The following is an 18,960-nucleotide window of genomic DNA, read 5'->3' as shown; positions in this document are numbered from 1 at the left end:
ACCTCTTCTCTATCTATCAACTTGCAAATGCTCCTACCAAAGAGATGCATGACCTTTGAATCGGGTGTAGACATATTTCACCTTCCTCTCTTCTGTAGTGTTTTCAAAATCAAAATACTTCTCCATCTCTAAGATCCAATCCATCAATTCATCTGAATATAACTTCCCATCATATTCCAGTGGGGTAAAATGAGGTTTAGTATTCGCCCTACTCAAAACCCTCAAAAACCTTTCCTCATCCAGATCAACCGTCGATAGGTTTGCTTGTTTTGTCGAGGCTTCTTCTCCTTCATCTTCACTTACATCTTCAATGTGTCGACCTCTCCTTTGGGTCGTCTCCACGACTTCTGACCACACTGCTAGTCCTCACAACATCTCCATCACAGTAGGATCTGCATTCCCACATGCTCCACCATTCCTAGTTCCTCTTCGCGTCATCATTCACGCTAGTCCTCTGCAGCTCCGCAATCCGCCACCCTACAACAAAATTTTAGGACACGCAACCTCCGGAATGTAACTTCGCTTTGATACCACTTGAAACAGTCACCGATGAGGAAGGACCTCAAAGAGATCAATCTGGACCGGTTAGCAAGAGTAAACACAACAGAAACACAAAGATATGATGGAGGCAATGAATAACATATTGATTTATTGCATGATTCGATTACATCCAACTGGTAACAACATACCGACTCACAGGATAGGTCACAACTAGGACCTTGAATCTTATAATCTATCTTCTACGCACAGTCTAGCTACCTAATTCTCATTGATTCCATTCTAATGAAATGATATATATATATATATATATATATATATATATATATATATATATATATATATATATATATATATGTATGTATGTATATGTATGTATGTATGTATGTATGTATGTATATAGATACATACATACATACATACATACATACATACATACATACATACATACATACATACATACATACATATATATATATATATATATATATATATATATATATATATATTGATCCAAAGGATCCAATCGGCCCAAAAGGGATCAAAATCCGAAGAACAAGACCTAACGTGCAAAATAAACAAGGCCAACCTCCGCCAAGAGATTCCTCCAAAAAATCCAAAGGATGAAAAGTAGATCGCAGGAAAAGGTTGGCCACATGCCAAGGAACATCGGAATCAACGCCCTAGGCTCCGCAAGATTCAGAGTAGGTTCCGGTAGATCACCATAGGTCTCAAGCAACTGGTAATAGGAAAATGTCATGGAAATCGGTAGCGATATCATGCCGGAAAATGATCCAAGTGCGATGCGGTTTGGAAGCAAGAAAGATGATCAAGTCTTCAAGTAGAATCCAACTCCATAGGATCTAGTGAGCCAAAATAGGGACACACAAAAAGGAAAACTGAAATTGCAAATAGAAAACAAACATAAAGGAAAATGTTTTTGGTTGATGCAAGATTGCTATGAACCGGGGATGCTCCTGCATTAACAAGTGAGGTGTATTAATACAAAATGGAAGAAAATTTCTAAACTATATGAAGTTAGAGAAAAACATACATATAATGAAATGGTGCTTCCATAGAAAACCTATCCTTAGCCATGGGATAAATAGACATGAAAGCCTCAAGGATGAAATGATCAAAAGCCACACAATATATACAAGAAAAACAAAACCAACAATGCATGGATGGACAAATGATAAGGAAAAGGGGCATGTGAATCCATGATAAAAGATAATTAATAATCGAAGGGTCGGTAGGTAGGTAGGTATCAAATATGTTGCAACAACAAAATCCAAGTCGTAACCAATATATAACAATGAAGCCACAAAATTTACATTATTTAGGTGGGAGATGGATTTGAATTGTTTGATGATTAGATGCGACATTGAGGCTCCTTATAGGGTTGGTGGGCAGGTTATGGATATGGAGTTGAGGTGGATGAATAACTTGGGGTACAATAGGTCCAAGTGGAAGAAAGGGTGGGGCTCTCTTGGTAGCGGGTAGGACAACGATGGGTGATGGTTGCTGGGTTGACTTGGATGCCCTAGTTGTAGCCCAGATGGAAGAAAAGGTGGGACCCTAGGTATAATAAGCTAACTATCAGGGGGTAATGACTATTGAGATGACTTGGATATCCAACCCATGGTACAATAGGCTAAGTAGGATGCAAGGGTGGTGTCCCATTTATAGTGAAGGGGTTGTGATGATGTGGTGGTCGGTTCGTGCATGGTTTTCTCATGTGACTACCTTAGGGAGCCACTTTATGAGGTCAAGAAGTTATCATTTTTCATGCAGCCATGCCATTGAAATGAATAATAAGAGAAAAAATAATACTTTTTAAATGGTTGTTTTAAGTGTTGCTATTTTTCATGCTTGGGAATCCTAATGTAATATTTCATTTGGCACTAAGGGAAAGGGTTGGAACACTTGGCATTTATTATGAGCACTTATCAATTATTAGATCATTGTTGGCAAGAATTTAACCATGACAATTAATTCCTAAGGCTCCTATTAGAAAACGAAAGGGCTAAGTCTTTAATTTGGGTTTTCTATGTTACTATGATGACTTTCATCATGGGTGGGGACAAGGTAATAATTGAGCTCAACACTCACACTTAGTTCAAATCAAACCCCACGGTATGTCATATCTGTAATGAGGGAGGGGTAGCCCAATTTATTGAATGCATAAATGGTTATTACAAAAACATATATATCCAATTTGCCAGGTTTTGGGTTGATAAGAGGGTTACTGTGGTTGGTGTTTCATTTGAAATTAGTGAGGAAGTCATTGGGAAAGCAACAGGTCTCTCTACCAAAGGGAGAAAATGGAAGAAACAAAGTCAGGTTACAGACAGTGAAAGCTTAGCCCAATTCTTCAAGGATAAGGAGGAACTAGTTAGGTTGCTTCAAGGATTTTCTCATGCCGAATTGCCAAACCCATGAAGCTAGGTTTTCCAAATGTTAATGAAGTTCTTTAATTTATAAGGAAGATTCAAAGTGTATTAATATTACCATCTTCCATAGCTTAAATCATTTTCATAACTATGATCTGCTCTCTCTTTCATTTTTCATGTTAACAACTCTGGAAAATTAGGTTCATGATGGCCTAGATATGGTCAAAAATTATGGTTGGAAACCCATACCCCTCCACCAAGGCCTCAATCCGTAAGTACCACTTCCACTTGTCCCTTTTCTCACCTAGACAACTAACAATTATAGAATCCCTTGAAGCCCCAAAGGCCCATGCTCTAACTCACTCCTTGCAGCTACTATACTTGATTCCCTAGGGACTAGCAAAGAGAAATGACTGTAAATCCCTTCTTCTTGCTAAAGCCCTTTATCTCCTTGGCTCCCCTTCTATCCCTACCCTTAGTATGGTGGCTAAAGATAAACATTTGGCTACCACCTCCACCGAGGATAAGAAAAGGAAACCTTAGAGACTCTCCCCACTGGCAAAAAAGCACAAGATTAACATGCAAGAGGTGGTTAGTGATTAGGAGGAGGGCATTGAAGATGAAGTAAGAGTAGAAGCGCCAATTATAGATGCTCGAATAGGTTAGTTGGTCATACGATGAGCAAAACTAATGGTTAAAAAATAGCTGACTATGAGGAGGAATTCAAGGAGGAGGATGCTACTGACAACATGAGGATGTCGTTGAAGATGAAAATGAAGTCGAGGATGGAACATGGAAGGCAAAGAGTTCAAACAAATCAACTAGTGACAACTTTGAGAACAATGGTAAAAAATGAACCCTTGGACTTGACTTAGGAGGCCATGTTAGAGGAGGTGGACAATCACCAAGGGGAGAGCATGCACAATTGTTCTAATTAGAGGATCACCACAGAGGAATTGGAGGCCCTAAAGAAAAAAGTGATGGAGACAAAATAGAAGATGACCAACATTTCCAATTTTAGTCTGAGGGTGATGCACAACTCGAGCACTTCCCTTTGTTTAATATATAAAAAAATCTTGGGTAAAGATGCAGATGGGAACTACAAGGAACTCTTCAAGTTCCTCATTGATGATTGGAGCAATATGCTCAAATAGCCACTTGTTGGCTGGTTTTAGCTTTTTAGGTCTTTTGGTTTATATTGTTAAGACTTTATATATCGTTACTATTATCTTGTTAAGACTTTTATGTTGTAAGTTGTTAATGTTGCCTATGAGCTATTAAAGTAAAGGGTCAACACCCTTGTTTTGATGCTTCGTATAACAAAAAAATGAAGTCACAAATAAGGGTGGCTCCATAAATTAACCCTAATTGAAAAACTAAAAGTAGAGAAGGTCAAAACCCTAAGACAAACCTATAGGGTTTCAAATGTTGAGTTCACAAAAATTGCAAAGAATTAAAATTCTTCTTTAGCAAAATCTAGGCCTCGCGAATTTAATAATTAATATATTCTAATTATCCTAATTTAGAGTTATGACTGGTCATCTAACATAATTTAAAAAATTGTAAATGAACTAAATCAAAATCAGTAGTTGATTTTGTTGGTCAATAGACAATTGTCCATTATTTTGATCATAATTATCATTTTAACTCAAAATTGCATGTGTGCATTTTTGGATGAGTTGGAAGTAGAATAATGCGATTTGAACTAGGTTGTTCTTTGAATTTAGAAAGGATTGATTTCAAGGCATGAAAATGACTTGGATTAAATCAATGACAAAATCAAACTTAGTTTGTAAAATTTACATTTTGCACACAAAAATGACTTAATTAATCATGAACTCTTGTATCCACAAAATGGAGCTTGGCGTTGATATTTAGACTTGCAATGAGTGACTAGTGGAGTTGATAAAACACCTTTGAGGGGACTTCTAGGTAGGGCGCTTCTCCCTTGGTCAAACCCTTTTATAGACAACAAGCAACCACACATATGCTTATATGTTGTTAAGTATTCATATGTTGATGAAATTATGAATGCTTATATCCACTCCTTGAATGATTTAACAACTAAATAGTGAGATCTCTTTCATATCTAGATAATTAGTAGACAATCAAAATGATTTAGAGCATATCATTCTATACAATGCCCTATAAAATAATTTGAAATATTCCACACTCAAGTTGGTAGGTGACTACTTGGAAGGGTATTACACATGCTTAGTTTTAAATGTTGAGTTAAAAAAGCACGACTCAATTTACTCCTTGAAATCAAATGAGATTGCATTTTATGTAATATAATCAATCTACTTTTATGTAATATAATCAATCTAAGTCAAGAAATGATAATCTACAAGTTGAATCGAGATTCTTGGGATGGGGAAATTCAAGTTCAATCTAGGTTAGACAATTTGCGAACTTTTATATAAAAGTACACTACTTATATGCTGACTATTGCATAAAAATCAAAACAAATAAATAAAGTGTGATGTATGCTATTTTCATCATTACAATTTTACCTACAAATACTCCAATGTTATTTAAAAAATAATAATACTAAATATTGTAGTTCAAGTTGAAACTAGATATCAATTTGGAATGTAATATCACGATTGTAAATAATCCTAAAAAGATTGATCTTATGAATATTATGTTGTGGTTGACATTTATTGAATTCGAAAATTATATGTGATTGCAGATTCTATTGTTGAATCTTGAGTAGATTTTGCTTGCATATGAATAGTAGGATGTTTTTGTTAATATGGATATTGACATCTTGTGAGTTGGATAGATAATGCTTAGATATGAAAAATTGTAACACCTCGCTAAGGAACCCTAGAGGACAACACCTCTATCTAACTAACCTCAAGAGGCAAACGTTTTTATTTTCTTTAAAGAGATACATTAACTCATTAAACTTTAATAATGAATAACATAATATTTAACATGAGAACAACTTATCTAAGCACAACTGGAAACAAATTAAAACAATAACACCTACATCCTCTAAGGTCCCCTAACGTTACTACAAAACAATCCTAACACTTACTAAGGCATATGAAGCAAATCTAAACTAATCATTGCATAACATGATGCCTTAACATAAATAGATGAATTTTAACATAGAAACGATATCATATAAAAACTAAATATCATGATTACCCTATAAACTAGGTTCTTTTTAATTCCTAAATCCAAATGTTCCCAAGATTACTTTCCACATTATCATATGACCATAACAACTAAACTTAGATAAATGAAACTATGCTCATGAAATATCATTTTATGTATCACAACTAACATCTACTCACTAAGAACCTAATCATTCATAAGGGATAGGCGGTGCCAACACCATACTATTTGAACTCACCAAAAAACCACATAGTTAACATTATTACATTAAATTTAAATTACATCTTCCTCTCAAGGAGAGTGTTCATATAACATAATAAATACAAATGGAAATCTATTCTAGATACATGAATGAAACATTGCATAAGAGAATACAACTTGCATTTTCATTCCAAAGCACTTTTAATTAAAGAAGACATAGTCCATCCAAGAAAATCATGAACATAGCACTAAAGATCTCAATGGAAGAAAGAATCAACCACCTGACCATGTGGAACCCTAAGGACCACCCCCCGTGCTTTAGAGAATGACATAAGGCCCCATGCACCAAACATACCGCTAAGGCTGACACTAATTCAACCATGGAAATGCAATGAATACACAAATGAAACAGTCACAAGGATTAAAACAAAACTTAACATAGACTACTAGAGGCTTTTGCACAACATCAATGAGGATAGGGTACCAGGCTACAACTAGGGAAGAGTGTCATCACATGGCATCAACATGAGTTATCCTAGTAGTCCAACCCTCTTCAAACTCTAGACCTCGGCCCCAATTTGACTACACATGTGGAATCGAACAATCCTTCCATGGAGGCAAGGATGTTCAATTTGCCATATAGGCCTTCCCAATTTCATCTTGAGTCTAAACAAGCACTCTAGGCCATGAGATTTCATCCTCTGTCTATACAAGAACATGAGGCATGAGTGGGGCACCATCAATTATCTTGTTAACATGTATATTCTACCCTCCCCTATGTGTATTAATTAAGGTTATCACTTGTTAAAACAACTCTCCCAATGGGTTGTCTTGGCAATCACTTAGGATCCCGACCCCCATGGAGAGCCACTTTCCCTTACTTGCACCTATACACCAGTAATATATGGGTAAAACATAAAGATAAAAACAACCTCATACACATCCAAGGTACATATAATGATTCATCACAATCTATCTCATAAATAAAGATCTCATAAAATAGGACTTCCATAAGACCCTAATCAACAAAAGGGTTAAATCTTGAATCCACTAATTCATAATGAACAAGCATGGGATTGGGCCTATGATCACCAATCCAAATCCATGTATCTATAAATAAATCGTATCTTACCAACAAAGTCTTATAAGAACCATATATCTTGCATCACACGACATCAAAATTTGAACCATAGCTTACATAACATGAAATGAAAGCATATGGGATCATATATTACATCACACAACTCATATCATAATGAAAATCATAACACAATGTGATCCATATTTGATAATATGATCCACATATCCCCCTCTTGATCATATACACTCATGACATCAATATGAATACAGAGTAAGCAAACCTTAATTACCAAATGCATAGAATGAAAAGAAAACACATGGATCCATCCCAAAAGGATCAATCAGCCTATGGTAAATATAGGAATAAATTTTTAGACTAAAAAACAAGCCCCTGGACTAACGTGGACTAACATGAGTCCAACAAACCAATTTGGGAAGCAAAATAGGGATTCTAGATCAAAATTCGCCAAAAGAGGACTAAAAACTAAGGTTGAGTTTAGGCTCAAAATTCAATAATCAGACCAACCCAAAAGAAAAATTGTTTGAAACCCATTTTAGAGTGATGAATCCCCTTTCCATATGGCTTTTTATCACCCCCAATATAAATAACAAATCTGTTGCAAACCAAAGACTAAAAACAGTCCAGAAATACACTACATAGAGAACACACGCTTCATTTTTCAATCAAACAAATAAAAATGAATGCATTAAATTTTTAGAATGAAACCATGGCATACAAAACAGAGGTAAAAAATATTTTCAAAATTAAAATTCATTAAAAACCATGAAAGTCAATTGGGACATGAATTCCAACCTAATAGATCTGCAAAAAATGGAGAAGGTAGAAGGAGGAAGACTCTTGCAAAATCAACTCTTCACAAACAACAACCCAATCCAATCAAACTGGAATTCCAAGTCGCCAATCCAAAACAACAAACTCTAGAAAACTCCAGCAAAACACATAAAAAAATCTCTCAAAAACGTTAACTAACTCTCTCCCAATCAACCACTTCAAATCAATACCAAAATCCCTCTCAAACTCCTATCAAACTCTCAAAAAATTTCTCATCATTTCACCATGAAATCTCCAGCCAAAAAACCTTTCCCAAAAAATCTCATTTCATGTACAAAACCATCCCCAAATTTAAAAATTGATGTTTGTACGAGAAACAACCATATTTCCTAATTAAACATCATTAAAACAATATTAACTTAAATCCAACTCATATAATCATAACTATATAATATATTATCCCACTTATAATATTTTTATGCACAACAATATACATATGCCACCAATAAACATAATTATTAATCAAATATTCCCACCTATAAAATAGGAAAAACAATTACCCTTTAATTATTTAATCTCACTAACTCAAAATATACACAAAAACAATACAAGAATAATATTTTTTATAACTCACACCTTATCTTATATAAATAGTATTTAATTTATTTAATAAATCAACATGAATAATAATTAACCTAATATCATAATAAATCTAACATAAATTAAGTAAGTTAAAATAGAATTAAAGGAAAATAAAACACAACTATTCACATATTAAATACAAAGGGTGACATTATAATAATTGCACCCAAACTTATAAAATAGACATTTAATTTATAAATTAGTCTTAATAATATTTATCCGTATACCAAAATAAATCATTAATAATCTAAATTAAATAAATATAATTAAAAAGATAAAGCACAATTACTCACATAGCCATATACAAGACCATATAACCAAGATGGAGATTAAACCAAAGGCAAAGCAATCAAGACAAGGGTCAAAACCAAGACACAAACTAGGATTAGGTGTAGTAGGGCCTTAGTGTCATCCCCGATCAACTACCATTGGCAAAGGAGGCATGCTCGAACCTGTGAGACTAGATGGATTCGATGCCTAGTACCTGTATTCATGCACAACATCATCCATAAATAAACATATATGGGAATATTCTTAAAGGTTATTCAATTGAAAAAAAAGGAATTCTCTTGAAAATCAACTAGATGGAGGGCCCAAATTCAAACTAAAAAAGACTTATGCTTTTGTTATTTCAATAGGATGAGATCATTATCAATATGATTCAAATTAGCTTGCTGAAATACTCTTTTTTCAATATCACAAAAAGGGAAAATATAGCAAGTTATCCATTTTTATACACACACACACACACACACACACACACACACAGAGAGAGAGAGAGAGAGAGAGAGAGAGAGAGAGAGAGAGAGAGAGAGAGTTATAACATCACATCCTTCTCATGATGAGTGATGTGGTATCATCTCTTACACAATTGCATATAGTAAATAACATAAAGATAGATATAGTATAATTAAACCACCATCACTCGTATCCAATAAAGTTATCAGAATCAAGGTTAGCATAAGATATAGCATCATAAATAGAAAACATAAACTATATCATCTAAGAGATGTATTATCACCTAGTCCATCAAATAGTAAACCCTAGCATTTTCAAGTAACCCTAAATATAAAATCGTCATCATAAATACCATAACGTATCCACTTATACGAAGAAGTATCTCAAACATGAAAGAACAATGCATGAAAACTTGATGTATCAAGTCATGAAAAGAGTCCACTATAATCTAGCATAACCATCATAGAGTATGAATTAGGGAGGGGCACTACAAAAATAGAATGTTTTTGTAACAATGAATATTAGCATCTTGTCAGTTTTGTGTCCAACACTTTTTCATAAACTAAACTCATTAGAAATGAATGCATTTGACCACTTCATAACAACTCTTTAAATGATAATTTTATATTTTATTTAATATAATTTACTTTACATTTGCATAATCTAACCCAAGTCACTTGTCTAAAAAATCTAGCCTTCTTATCTATTAAGCTTACTTTTTAAAATAAATTAAGACATAAGTATTCATACACCAAAACCAATATTTAGTAACCAAAACCACTATCCTACATCACTTTAGCAACCGACTTGTAATCTTTAAAAAAACATATCAAAACTAATCAATATATATATATATATATATATATATATATATATATATATATATATATATATATATATATATATATATATATATATATATATATATATATATATATATATATATATATATATATATGGATTGTAGACTCTGAACTTTGTGTATTTTTAGTTTTTATTTAACAATCCATTTTGACTAAAGAAATATTTAATTAAAGTGGAAAACTTGAAAAAACTCTAAAAATGATGAGGTGGCTCCCAACTAGGTAGCCACTAGCCACATAGATAATTCAAGCTCAAATATTTTCTATAGAAACTATACAACAATTTTTTATATTGATCCAAATTTTGCAATGGTAAAATTTAGATTTTGGTTGAAACCCTTTCACCCAAAACTTTGTGTGCCATATATAGGCCACATAGTTTTAGGTGAAATCATTCTGACCAGAACCGTTTTGGCTTGAAACGTTTCAGTAGAAATATTTTAGTTGGCTTAAAGTATGACATAGGTTTTGTGCCTTTACCCCCTAAACCATTCGTTCCTAGGAAGAATCCACCAAGTATCAACTTGAAGAGTTGTATTCAAATTAACGTAGAAGACCCCATAAACGAAAGTTTATTCTTTTATATATAATATATATCAAATTATATATTTAATATTTAAATATTAGTACGCATGTACACTATCTATCTATCTATCTATATAAAACTCATGATACTTGTTCTCTAATGTTATTTTAATTACCTTATTTTAATGGAAGGCTATAACTTTAAAAGTTGATATTAATCCATTTTATATAGAGATATGTTATTAATAGAAATTCAAGACTATACAAGTAACTTTATTTTAATTCTAGAAATTAGAAAAACTATGACAATTAAGCTAATTACTCATAAGAAAGGATAGGGGTAAATTCATAATCATTTTTAGATATTTGTTAGATCATGAGATCAATAATTAGATTTCCTAGATAACACTTTCAAATACTATGTTTCTTAAATGTTAGCCTACTTGACCAGATAATTACTTCGTTAATTCAATTGTCTTAGTACATATTTCTAGAATTGGTTGTTTTAGACACTCTGTTGTGCCACAATGGCATGACCACCTTGCTTCCTTCTAGTGAGCCCAAAGGGATTAATCCTAGAGAGAGTTGTCCCATGAGGTATCTTATGACTAGATTTCATTTCTCAATTAGGATATCCATCATTGAAAGGTGTGCATGAATGAAATTTTACATCCCATTCATATTCTATTCTATCCCTCTTCCTTGCCCTTGGATGATGTATAGGTAAAAGTACAAAACCACGTCACACTTTTATAAATAAAATGACCAATGTTGATTCACCTTTTTAAATTAAAGCAATAGAAAGTGAAATATATGTTTTAAATTTTGAAATCATGTAAACTAATAAAATTTATATTCTTTTGTCTATTTTATGTTTGTAATTTTGACAAAAATTAAAAAAATTATTTGAATACAAATTTTTATAAAGTAAACACTATAATTTAGTTGCTGATAAAATGCTGAACTTGAAGTTACACAAGCTGCCACACTTTATTTAGTTTTTTTCTTCAATTTCTTTGTGTATATTGATAACTTGAAACTTTAGTGTATGGATATATTTTTTAATATTTTTTATAAATATATATTTTCAATAAATTTGAAAAGTTGTGTGTGTTGAAATATAACTCTTTCTAGTTGCTGCTACTTTTTTTTTTAATTATTTATCCAAATTAAAAAAGAATTATATCATCTTGACACGGATTCTTTTCTCTACTGCATCATATTTTTTTCCAAATTTTTAAATAAAGTTTAATATTTTTCCTTGACAAGATAATCAACCTTATATTTTAGTGTCGATGACCTACTTTCAATAAAAATAAAATATTAAATATTAAAAGATATATATTTTGTAAAATTCACTTATAAATCTATAAAAGGGTAGTTTTACATTTAAAAAAATATTATTTATAAAAGTAAGAGTTTTGAAACATCAAGTTTTTTTTAATTTTAATTTTTTTTTGGTAATTAGACCTAAAATGGTATAAGATATACATTTAATAGACACTTCCAATTGAAAAAGTTGTGGCTCATATATAACTTAGCTATAATGAATCTATATAGACTATGTGTTTGACAAAATAATTTTTAGTTAGAATTATTTAAATTCACTTGTGTTGATAAGCTGGCCTGAAACGTGACACAATTTTTTATTTTTACCCGTGCTAGTTCTAGTGTTGCATGTGCAATGTCATTTGATACACACATTATGCTATGATATTGCACATGATAGGTGCCTTAGTGTTTTAACAAAAAAAATATTAGTCATTTTTTTTCCAATGGGTTAAAATTTGAACATGAAAATATAGTAGATTTATTTTTTTTATTTTTTTGACTCACAAGAATGGTGATATTCATAATAAATTAACTTCTTTACAAGTTTATCATATTTTATATTTAGTTATTTCTTAAAAAAAAAGTGACCTTTGAAATAGATTATTTTCTCCATATTTTTATCATAGGACCTACCTTATTCCTCTGACTAGTTAGATTCTACTTTCGCCTTTATGATAAACAACAAAATGATTGGTTAGTTGTCGCAAGAATTTTAGTGGGAACATTATCAACAAAAGGAAACACATGAACAAGTAAAGTAAATTAATACAAAATGGAAGGAAATTAATAAACTACTTCATGAAGTAGAGAAAATCACACATAATAAAATAATGTCTTAATAGAAAATTTATCCTTAGCCATAAGACAAAAAGACATGAAAGCCTCATAGATGGAATGAACAAATGCCACACAATATACAAGAAAATCAAAACCATCAATGCATGCATGTACAAATAATAAAGAAAATGAGCATGAGAATCCATGATAAAAAATAAGATTGCACAATCCAAGGGAAGGTAAGTAGGTATCAAATATGTTGCAATTGTTAGTTCCAATCCGTGCTGAGAGGGGAGGGGTGAATCAACACTTGATCAAATCTTCAAAATTAAACTTTTAACTTAAATCTGCATTCATCTAATATTTAACAATATACTTAATCACTGAAGTAAAATATGCAAGCATGAAAAGTAGAAAGTGACACCAAGAAGTTATCTCGTGGAAACCCAAATGGGAGAAAACCACGAGGTGAACTCACAATACTGGTTCCCACTTTTTGACCAACTTTGACACTTATATGAATATTTTGAAAAAAACCTTCACTTTCCAACACCACCAACTTTTAAACCGTTAAGAATTTGAAGATGATATAAACTAGTGTTTTTTAACATCTTGTTTGTAGATTCTAAATATATTTTTTTCAAATTTGTTTGAATAAAATTTAATTGATTTTTCCATCTCCCTCAAAAAGTTATTTTTTTTAGCAAACAACATTTTTTAAGAGTGATGTGTATCCTGAAATGCATAATTTTTTTTTTATAAATGATAAAAACTTAATTCTTTTGAATTTTGGTTTGTAACATCAATACCCAGTGCATACAGTTGGTTTGATAGTGATATGTTGAATATTTTTCATTTTATTAAGTTTTGAAGTTCGACTAATTATAATTTAGATATAGGTGTACGTTTGAACACATAACTTGTTCTATATATATCAAAATTCAATTTTCTCTTTTTTGTTAGAAAGAAAACATCAATACCTAGTGCATAGATATTTTTCAAAAAAAAAATGAATTAGTTTACTATTTTTCCCAATGCATTGAACAAAGAAGTTCATGTTCGGTGAAAAACCTACATTCATAAGAAATAAAATAAAAATATATTAATGAAATTAAATCTATTAAAAGTTATACTATTTGGAAAGCTTATAATAAGGACTAAATACTTTTAAAATAAAAACTTATAAATGAATTAATTTGACCCCCCAAAAGCTAATAAAATTGGTTTTTTGTCAGCATTTGATAGATGCAAAGGAGACTCCATTGCAAGTATGATTTAGAAGTAGAGAGGTTCTATCCAATAAATTTTGATCTAAGAGCCTTTGATTTAACTCTCTTCAATTAATTACTTAAAATGGGACCTCTTAAAGCTTAAATCATTATATTTTCTAAAAAATGTATGATTTTAGCAAAAATCAGGACGTACCAAAAAGTGGGAACCAGCTTTGTGAGTTCACCCCACGGTGTGAGTAGGAACTCACAAAAATTGTACTCTTTTGAAGTACGCCCGATAAGGGGTCATCCCTATTAGGAGATTACAAAGACACTATTAGGTGCCACCCAGTTAAGGCCGATTAGTGTCTTTACCCTGTTAAAGGTAGCCTGGTTAAAGGACTTAAGAACATCAATTAAGATGTCACCTGGTTAAGGGATTTTACAAAGGGACTTGTTAAAGTCCACCCAGTGAAGAGATTTATGTTGCAGTGTGTAGAAAGAAACATATGGATGATTTGTTGAATTAGCTACTGATAGCTTGATTAGATCTCAACATGCATCAAACTCAATTCACACCAGTTGTGTCTTCTCTGCACATCACCGGTTTTCTTCTTACACCTTCTGCTCTTCACTCAGCCGGTCACCTGTCCCTTGGCTCTGCACTCTGTCGATCCTCTGACCTTTGGCTCTGCACTCAGCCGGTTCTCTATCCTTCAGCTCTGCACTCTGTCGCTTCTCTGTTTCTTGACTCTGCACTTAGTTGATCTACCTCAAACACCCTCTACTCTGCTAAAACCTCTTAGCACTTCCTCTCTCTCTTCTCTTCACTTTGGATCGCTTTCAACAAGATCCGCTTGTTGCAAATTTCACGATCAAATCTTTCTGAATGAATTCACCAACACTTTATACATTTTTTGTCAACACTTTTAGATGATCCCTTAATCAAAGCAATCATGGATTTCGAAAGATTTCAAATTCAAAATATCCCTCTCTTTCTTTGTATGCCTTCCAACATTTCTACCAAGTGTTCAAACAAATTCTACCACCGCATCCTCCAAAGATAGTAATTTATGGGTCGTGTTCAATCAAGTGCGAACCATAAATTCTGCAGGTAATCATGCTTGATTGCATGATAATTGAAGTTGACCTTACCAACATATGATTTGGCATAGACACAAACTCACCAACTCATCTTTTGCCATCGCAACTGAATAACCGATCACCGCTCCGAGATTTATGGTGAACACCTGTCTTCCTTCTGTCATATCGGTATACCAGTTTTCCACTGCACTTCTGTATTACCGATTCATCCTTTGATTGTCGATTTGTTGTGCTAGCATCAAGTCTCTTCCCATGTTTGCCAAAGAGGTTCAGGTTTGCATACAACCTCAAGTTTTCTTTCTTGAGTCACCTTTAGTGACTTCATCATCATTAGAGTGACCGATCTTCTTGAGTGACAGACCGGTTGGCTTAGTCTATCTTTCCTTGAGCTGATTGAACCTTTGGTCATTTGTTACCACTGTTGTTACCATGTGTTTGTAAGTCACCAGTCCACCTATACCACTTCACCGATTATTGTCTTCACTAGTAAGTGTTGGACATCAATGACAAATCTTAGCGCATATACCGGTTCTCTGGATTGATTGGTTTTGTCAATGCCAATAGCAACAATAAAAAACCAAGACATAACCAATATATAACAATGAAGCCATAAATAAGGGTGGATCCATGCCTTAATTATATTTGAAAAACTTAAAGAAGAGAATGTCAAAACCCTAAGACAAACCTAGAGGGTTTGAAATGTTGAGTTCACAAAATTGTAAAAAAAAAAAAAAGTGTTTTCTAAAAGAAGGTTCAATGAATATAAGAATCAATATAATCTTATTATCTTTATTTGGAGTTATTATTGATCATCTAACATAATTTAAAATTTTTTAAATGAAAATAAAATAAAATTGCTAGTTTATTTTGTTGGTTAATAGATAATTGTCTATTATTTTGATCATAATTGTTGTTGTAACTCAAAATTGCACCTTTTTTGATGTGTTAGAAGTAGAATGATGAAATTTGGATTAGATTGTACGTTAGAATTTCTATAAAGGATTTATTTCAAGGCGTGCCATTAATTTGGATCAAAACAATGAAAAAATCAAACTTAGTTTTTTAAATTGACATTTTGTACACAAAAATGACCTAAGAACCATGAAACTTTATATCTAGAAATAGGAGCTTAGCATTGATAGTTAAACTTGCAATGAGTGACTAGTGGTGTTGATAAACACCTTTGATAAGCTTCTCGGTAGGGTGATTCTCCCTTGGTCAAAACCTTATAAAAACAAAAAACCACATAATATTTCTATATGTTGTTAACTATATAGATGTTGATGGAATTGTGAATCCTTATATGTACTCCTAGAATAACGTAACAACTAATTAGTGAGAGCTCTTTTCAATGTCCAAATAATTAGTAGATAATTAAGATGCTTTAGAGCCTATCATTTTATACAACAATTTAGAAAACATTTTGAAATATTCCACACTGATGTTGGTAGGTAGTGACTAGTTGGAAGGAGATAACACATGATTAATTCTAAAATATGAATTAAAAAGGCAAGACTCAATTTCACGGTGCCTTGAAATTGAATGAGGTTGGATTTCATGTAGTATAATCAATTTAAGGTGAAGAATGAGCAATTTACAAGTTGGACCAAGATTCTTGGTGTGGAAAACGTCAAATTCCCTCTAGGTTAGACGATTTTGAACTTTTATATAAAAATACACTACCTATATGATAACTATTATATAGAAATCAAAACAAATAAGCAATTTGTGATTTATGCGATTTTGATCACCACAATTTTACCGAAAATACCTCCATGTCATTTAAAAATAAATAACTAGAATAAAGATTGTGATTTAAGTTGAAATTAGATATCAATATGGAATGTAATATCATGATTGTGATGTCTTAAAATTGATCTTGTAATATTTTGCTGTGGTTCACAATTCTTGAATTTGAAAATTATATGTAATTACATATTCTATTGTCAAATCTTGAGTTAATAATGCTTGCATGTGAATAGTAGAATGTTTTTGTGAAAATGGATATTGGCATCTTATGAGTTGAATAGATAAAGCTTGAAAATGGATAGTAGGATGATTTTGTGAAAATAAATATTAACATCATGTAAGTGCCTAACATTTTATCATAACTCAAATTCATTAGAAATGAATAACAGACCATAACATAACAACTCAGAAAATAATAAATTTATACTTTATTTAATGTAGTTTAATTTATATATATGGATAATTTAACCCTTCAATTGTCTAAACGCTTGTGACCTTTTTAATCTTTTAAGACTCTAACATCCTTTCTTATCTATTAAGCTTTAAATTTTGTGATTGTCTACATCTTACTTTTCAAAATACATTAAGATATAACTAGTCATGCCCAAAACCACATTTTAGTAACCAAAGCCACTCTCCTACATCACTTCCAACTGTTGATAAGTTAAATCTTTTACTTACTATCATTATCAACATGTCATTCAAATAGGCAATCCGTGCTTTCATCTGTTTCTTTAGAATCTATACTTCACCACTCCTGGAAGCAAAGGCTAATTGTACCAGAGAATCTCTTTCCCTTGCTTTCCTTATGACCGAGACTGGATGATATGCTTCCTTTGCTTTGTAAAGCGAGGCAATTAATGGTGTAAATAATTTAGCCCTTTTGGTCCCCCAAGACTGGATGATATGCTTCCTTTACTTTGTAAAGCGAGGCAATTAATGGTGTAAATAATTTAGCCCTTTTGGTCCCCCATAACTGGCGGACCCACCTGGTTCCTCTTGTTCTCCTTCCTGAATCCTCACTAAGAATAACAAAAGCTTCGTAAGATTCAAAGCTGATGGCCACTGGGATGTGGAAATATATCTCCTTCCCCCCCAACCTCGAAATTAACTGGGAGGGAGAAGAATGGCTAGCAGGAACCCTACTAATCCAAACCATGCCAGTAGTTCCCAACCTGCTAATTCCCGCGAAACCAATCCTCAACCCAGAATATTGTTGAGGAAACCAAAATGTATGTCTTATTATCATCTTCTCCTTACTTTTTAAAATTGATGTAACCGAGTTTCAAATGCTTTTAGTTTATTCTTGTTTTAAGATTAGTTCGAAATAGCGATGTAGAGTTAAATGCGAATTTGGCTGTTGCGAAATGCCGTAAAAGGAAAACAATGAAAATGGCACAGGTTTTGTTCATTTCTGTGGTTTCATGAAGTCAATTTAGGGCTAATTTACACTGGATATATTCAATTATATACCTTTTTATGGTCTCTAAGTTGACATGATTTAATTTTTGACTAAGTTGTTCTTTTCTGTTTAAAAATCACACAGACTCTCGAGTAGTTTAGGGTTTTTAAGTTGATGTTGAGTTAAGATTTACCAAAATAGATTATATTGAGTGAAATGCTGAAATCTCAAGTAATGGCGGTTTGCTTTACAGAATGTGATACAGCTAGAACAGAGTAAAGTGAATTTGGTTGACAATTGTTTTTTTCTAATACTAACTTCTTTAAGATTTGTTTATAGCAAACAAATTAGACTGAATTCGGTCATAATTATCGAAACAACACTTTCTGCTTGCACTGCAATTGGTTGAGCTGATCACTTAGTGACTTAGAATCGACCATTTCTAAGTAGTACTTAAATTAGGTCGAATCAGGTCATAGTTTCTTGAAGTTGCATACAGGAATTAGTAAATCATTTTCCTTGACAT

General features: G+C 32.3%; 1 protein-coding gene across 1 annotated transcript in view; it reads left to right on the top strand.

Moving 5' to 3' along the window:
* The first annotated feature begins 18,024 nt into the window (after positions 1–18,024).
* The window catches only part of LOC131069715 (ALA-interacting subunit 3), a 133,522-nt gene continuing 132,586 nt past the window's right edge, over positions 18,025–18,960 (top strand). Inside the window, exon 1 of the mRNA XM_058005247.2 lies at positions 18,025–18,264. Coding sequence (XP_057861230.2) covers positions 18,159–18,264 — 106 coding nt within the window. The 5' untranslated portion in view covers positions 18,025–18,158. The remainder of the gene's footprint in view (positions 18,265–18,960) is intronic.

This window comes from Cryptomeria japonica, chromosome 11 (genome assembly GCF_030272615.1).
Source record: "Cryptomeria japonica chromosome 11, Sugi_1.0, whole genome shotgun sequence".
Taxonomy (NCBI): domain Eukaryota; kingdom Viridiplantae; phylum Streptophyta; class Pinopsida; order Cupressales; family Cupressaceae; genus Cryptomeria; species Cryptomeria japonica.
This window is presented reverse-complemented; position numbering and strand designations above follow the sequence as displayed.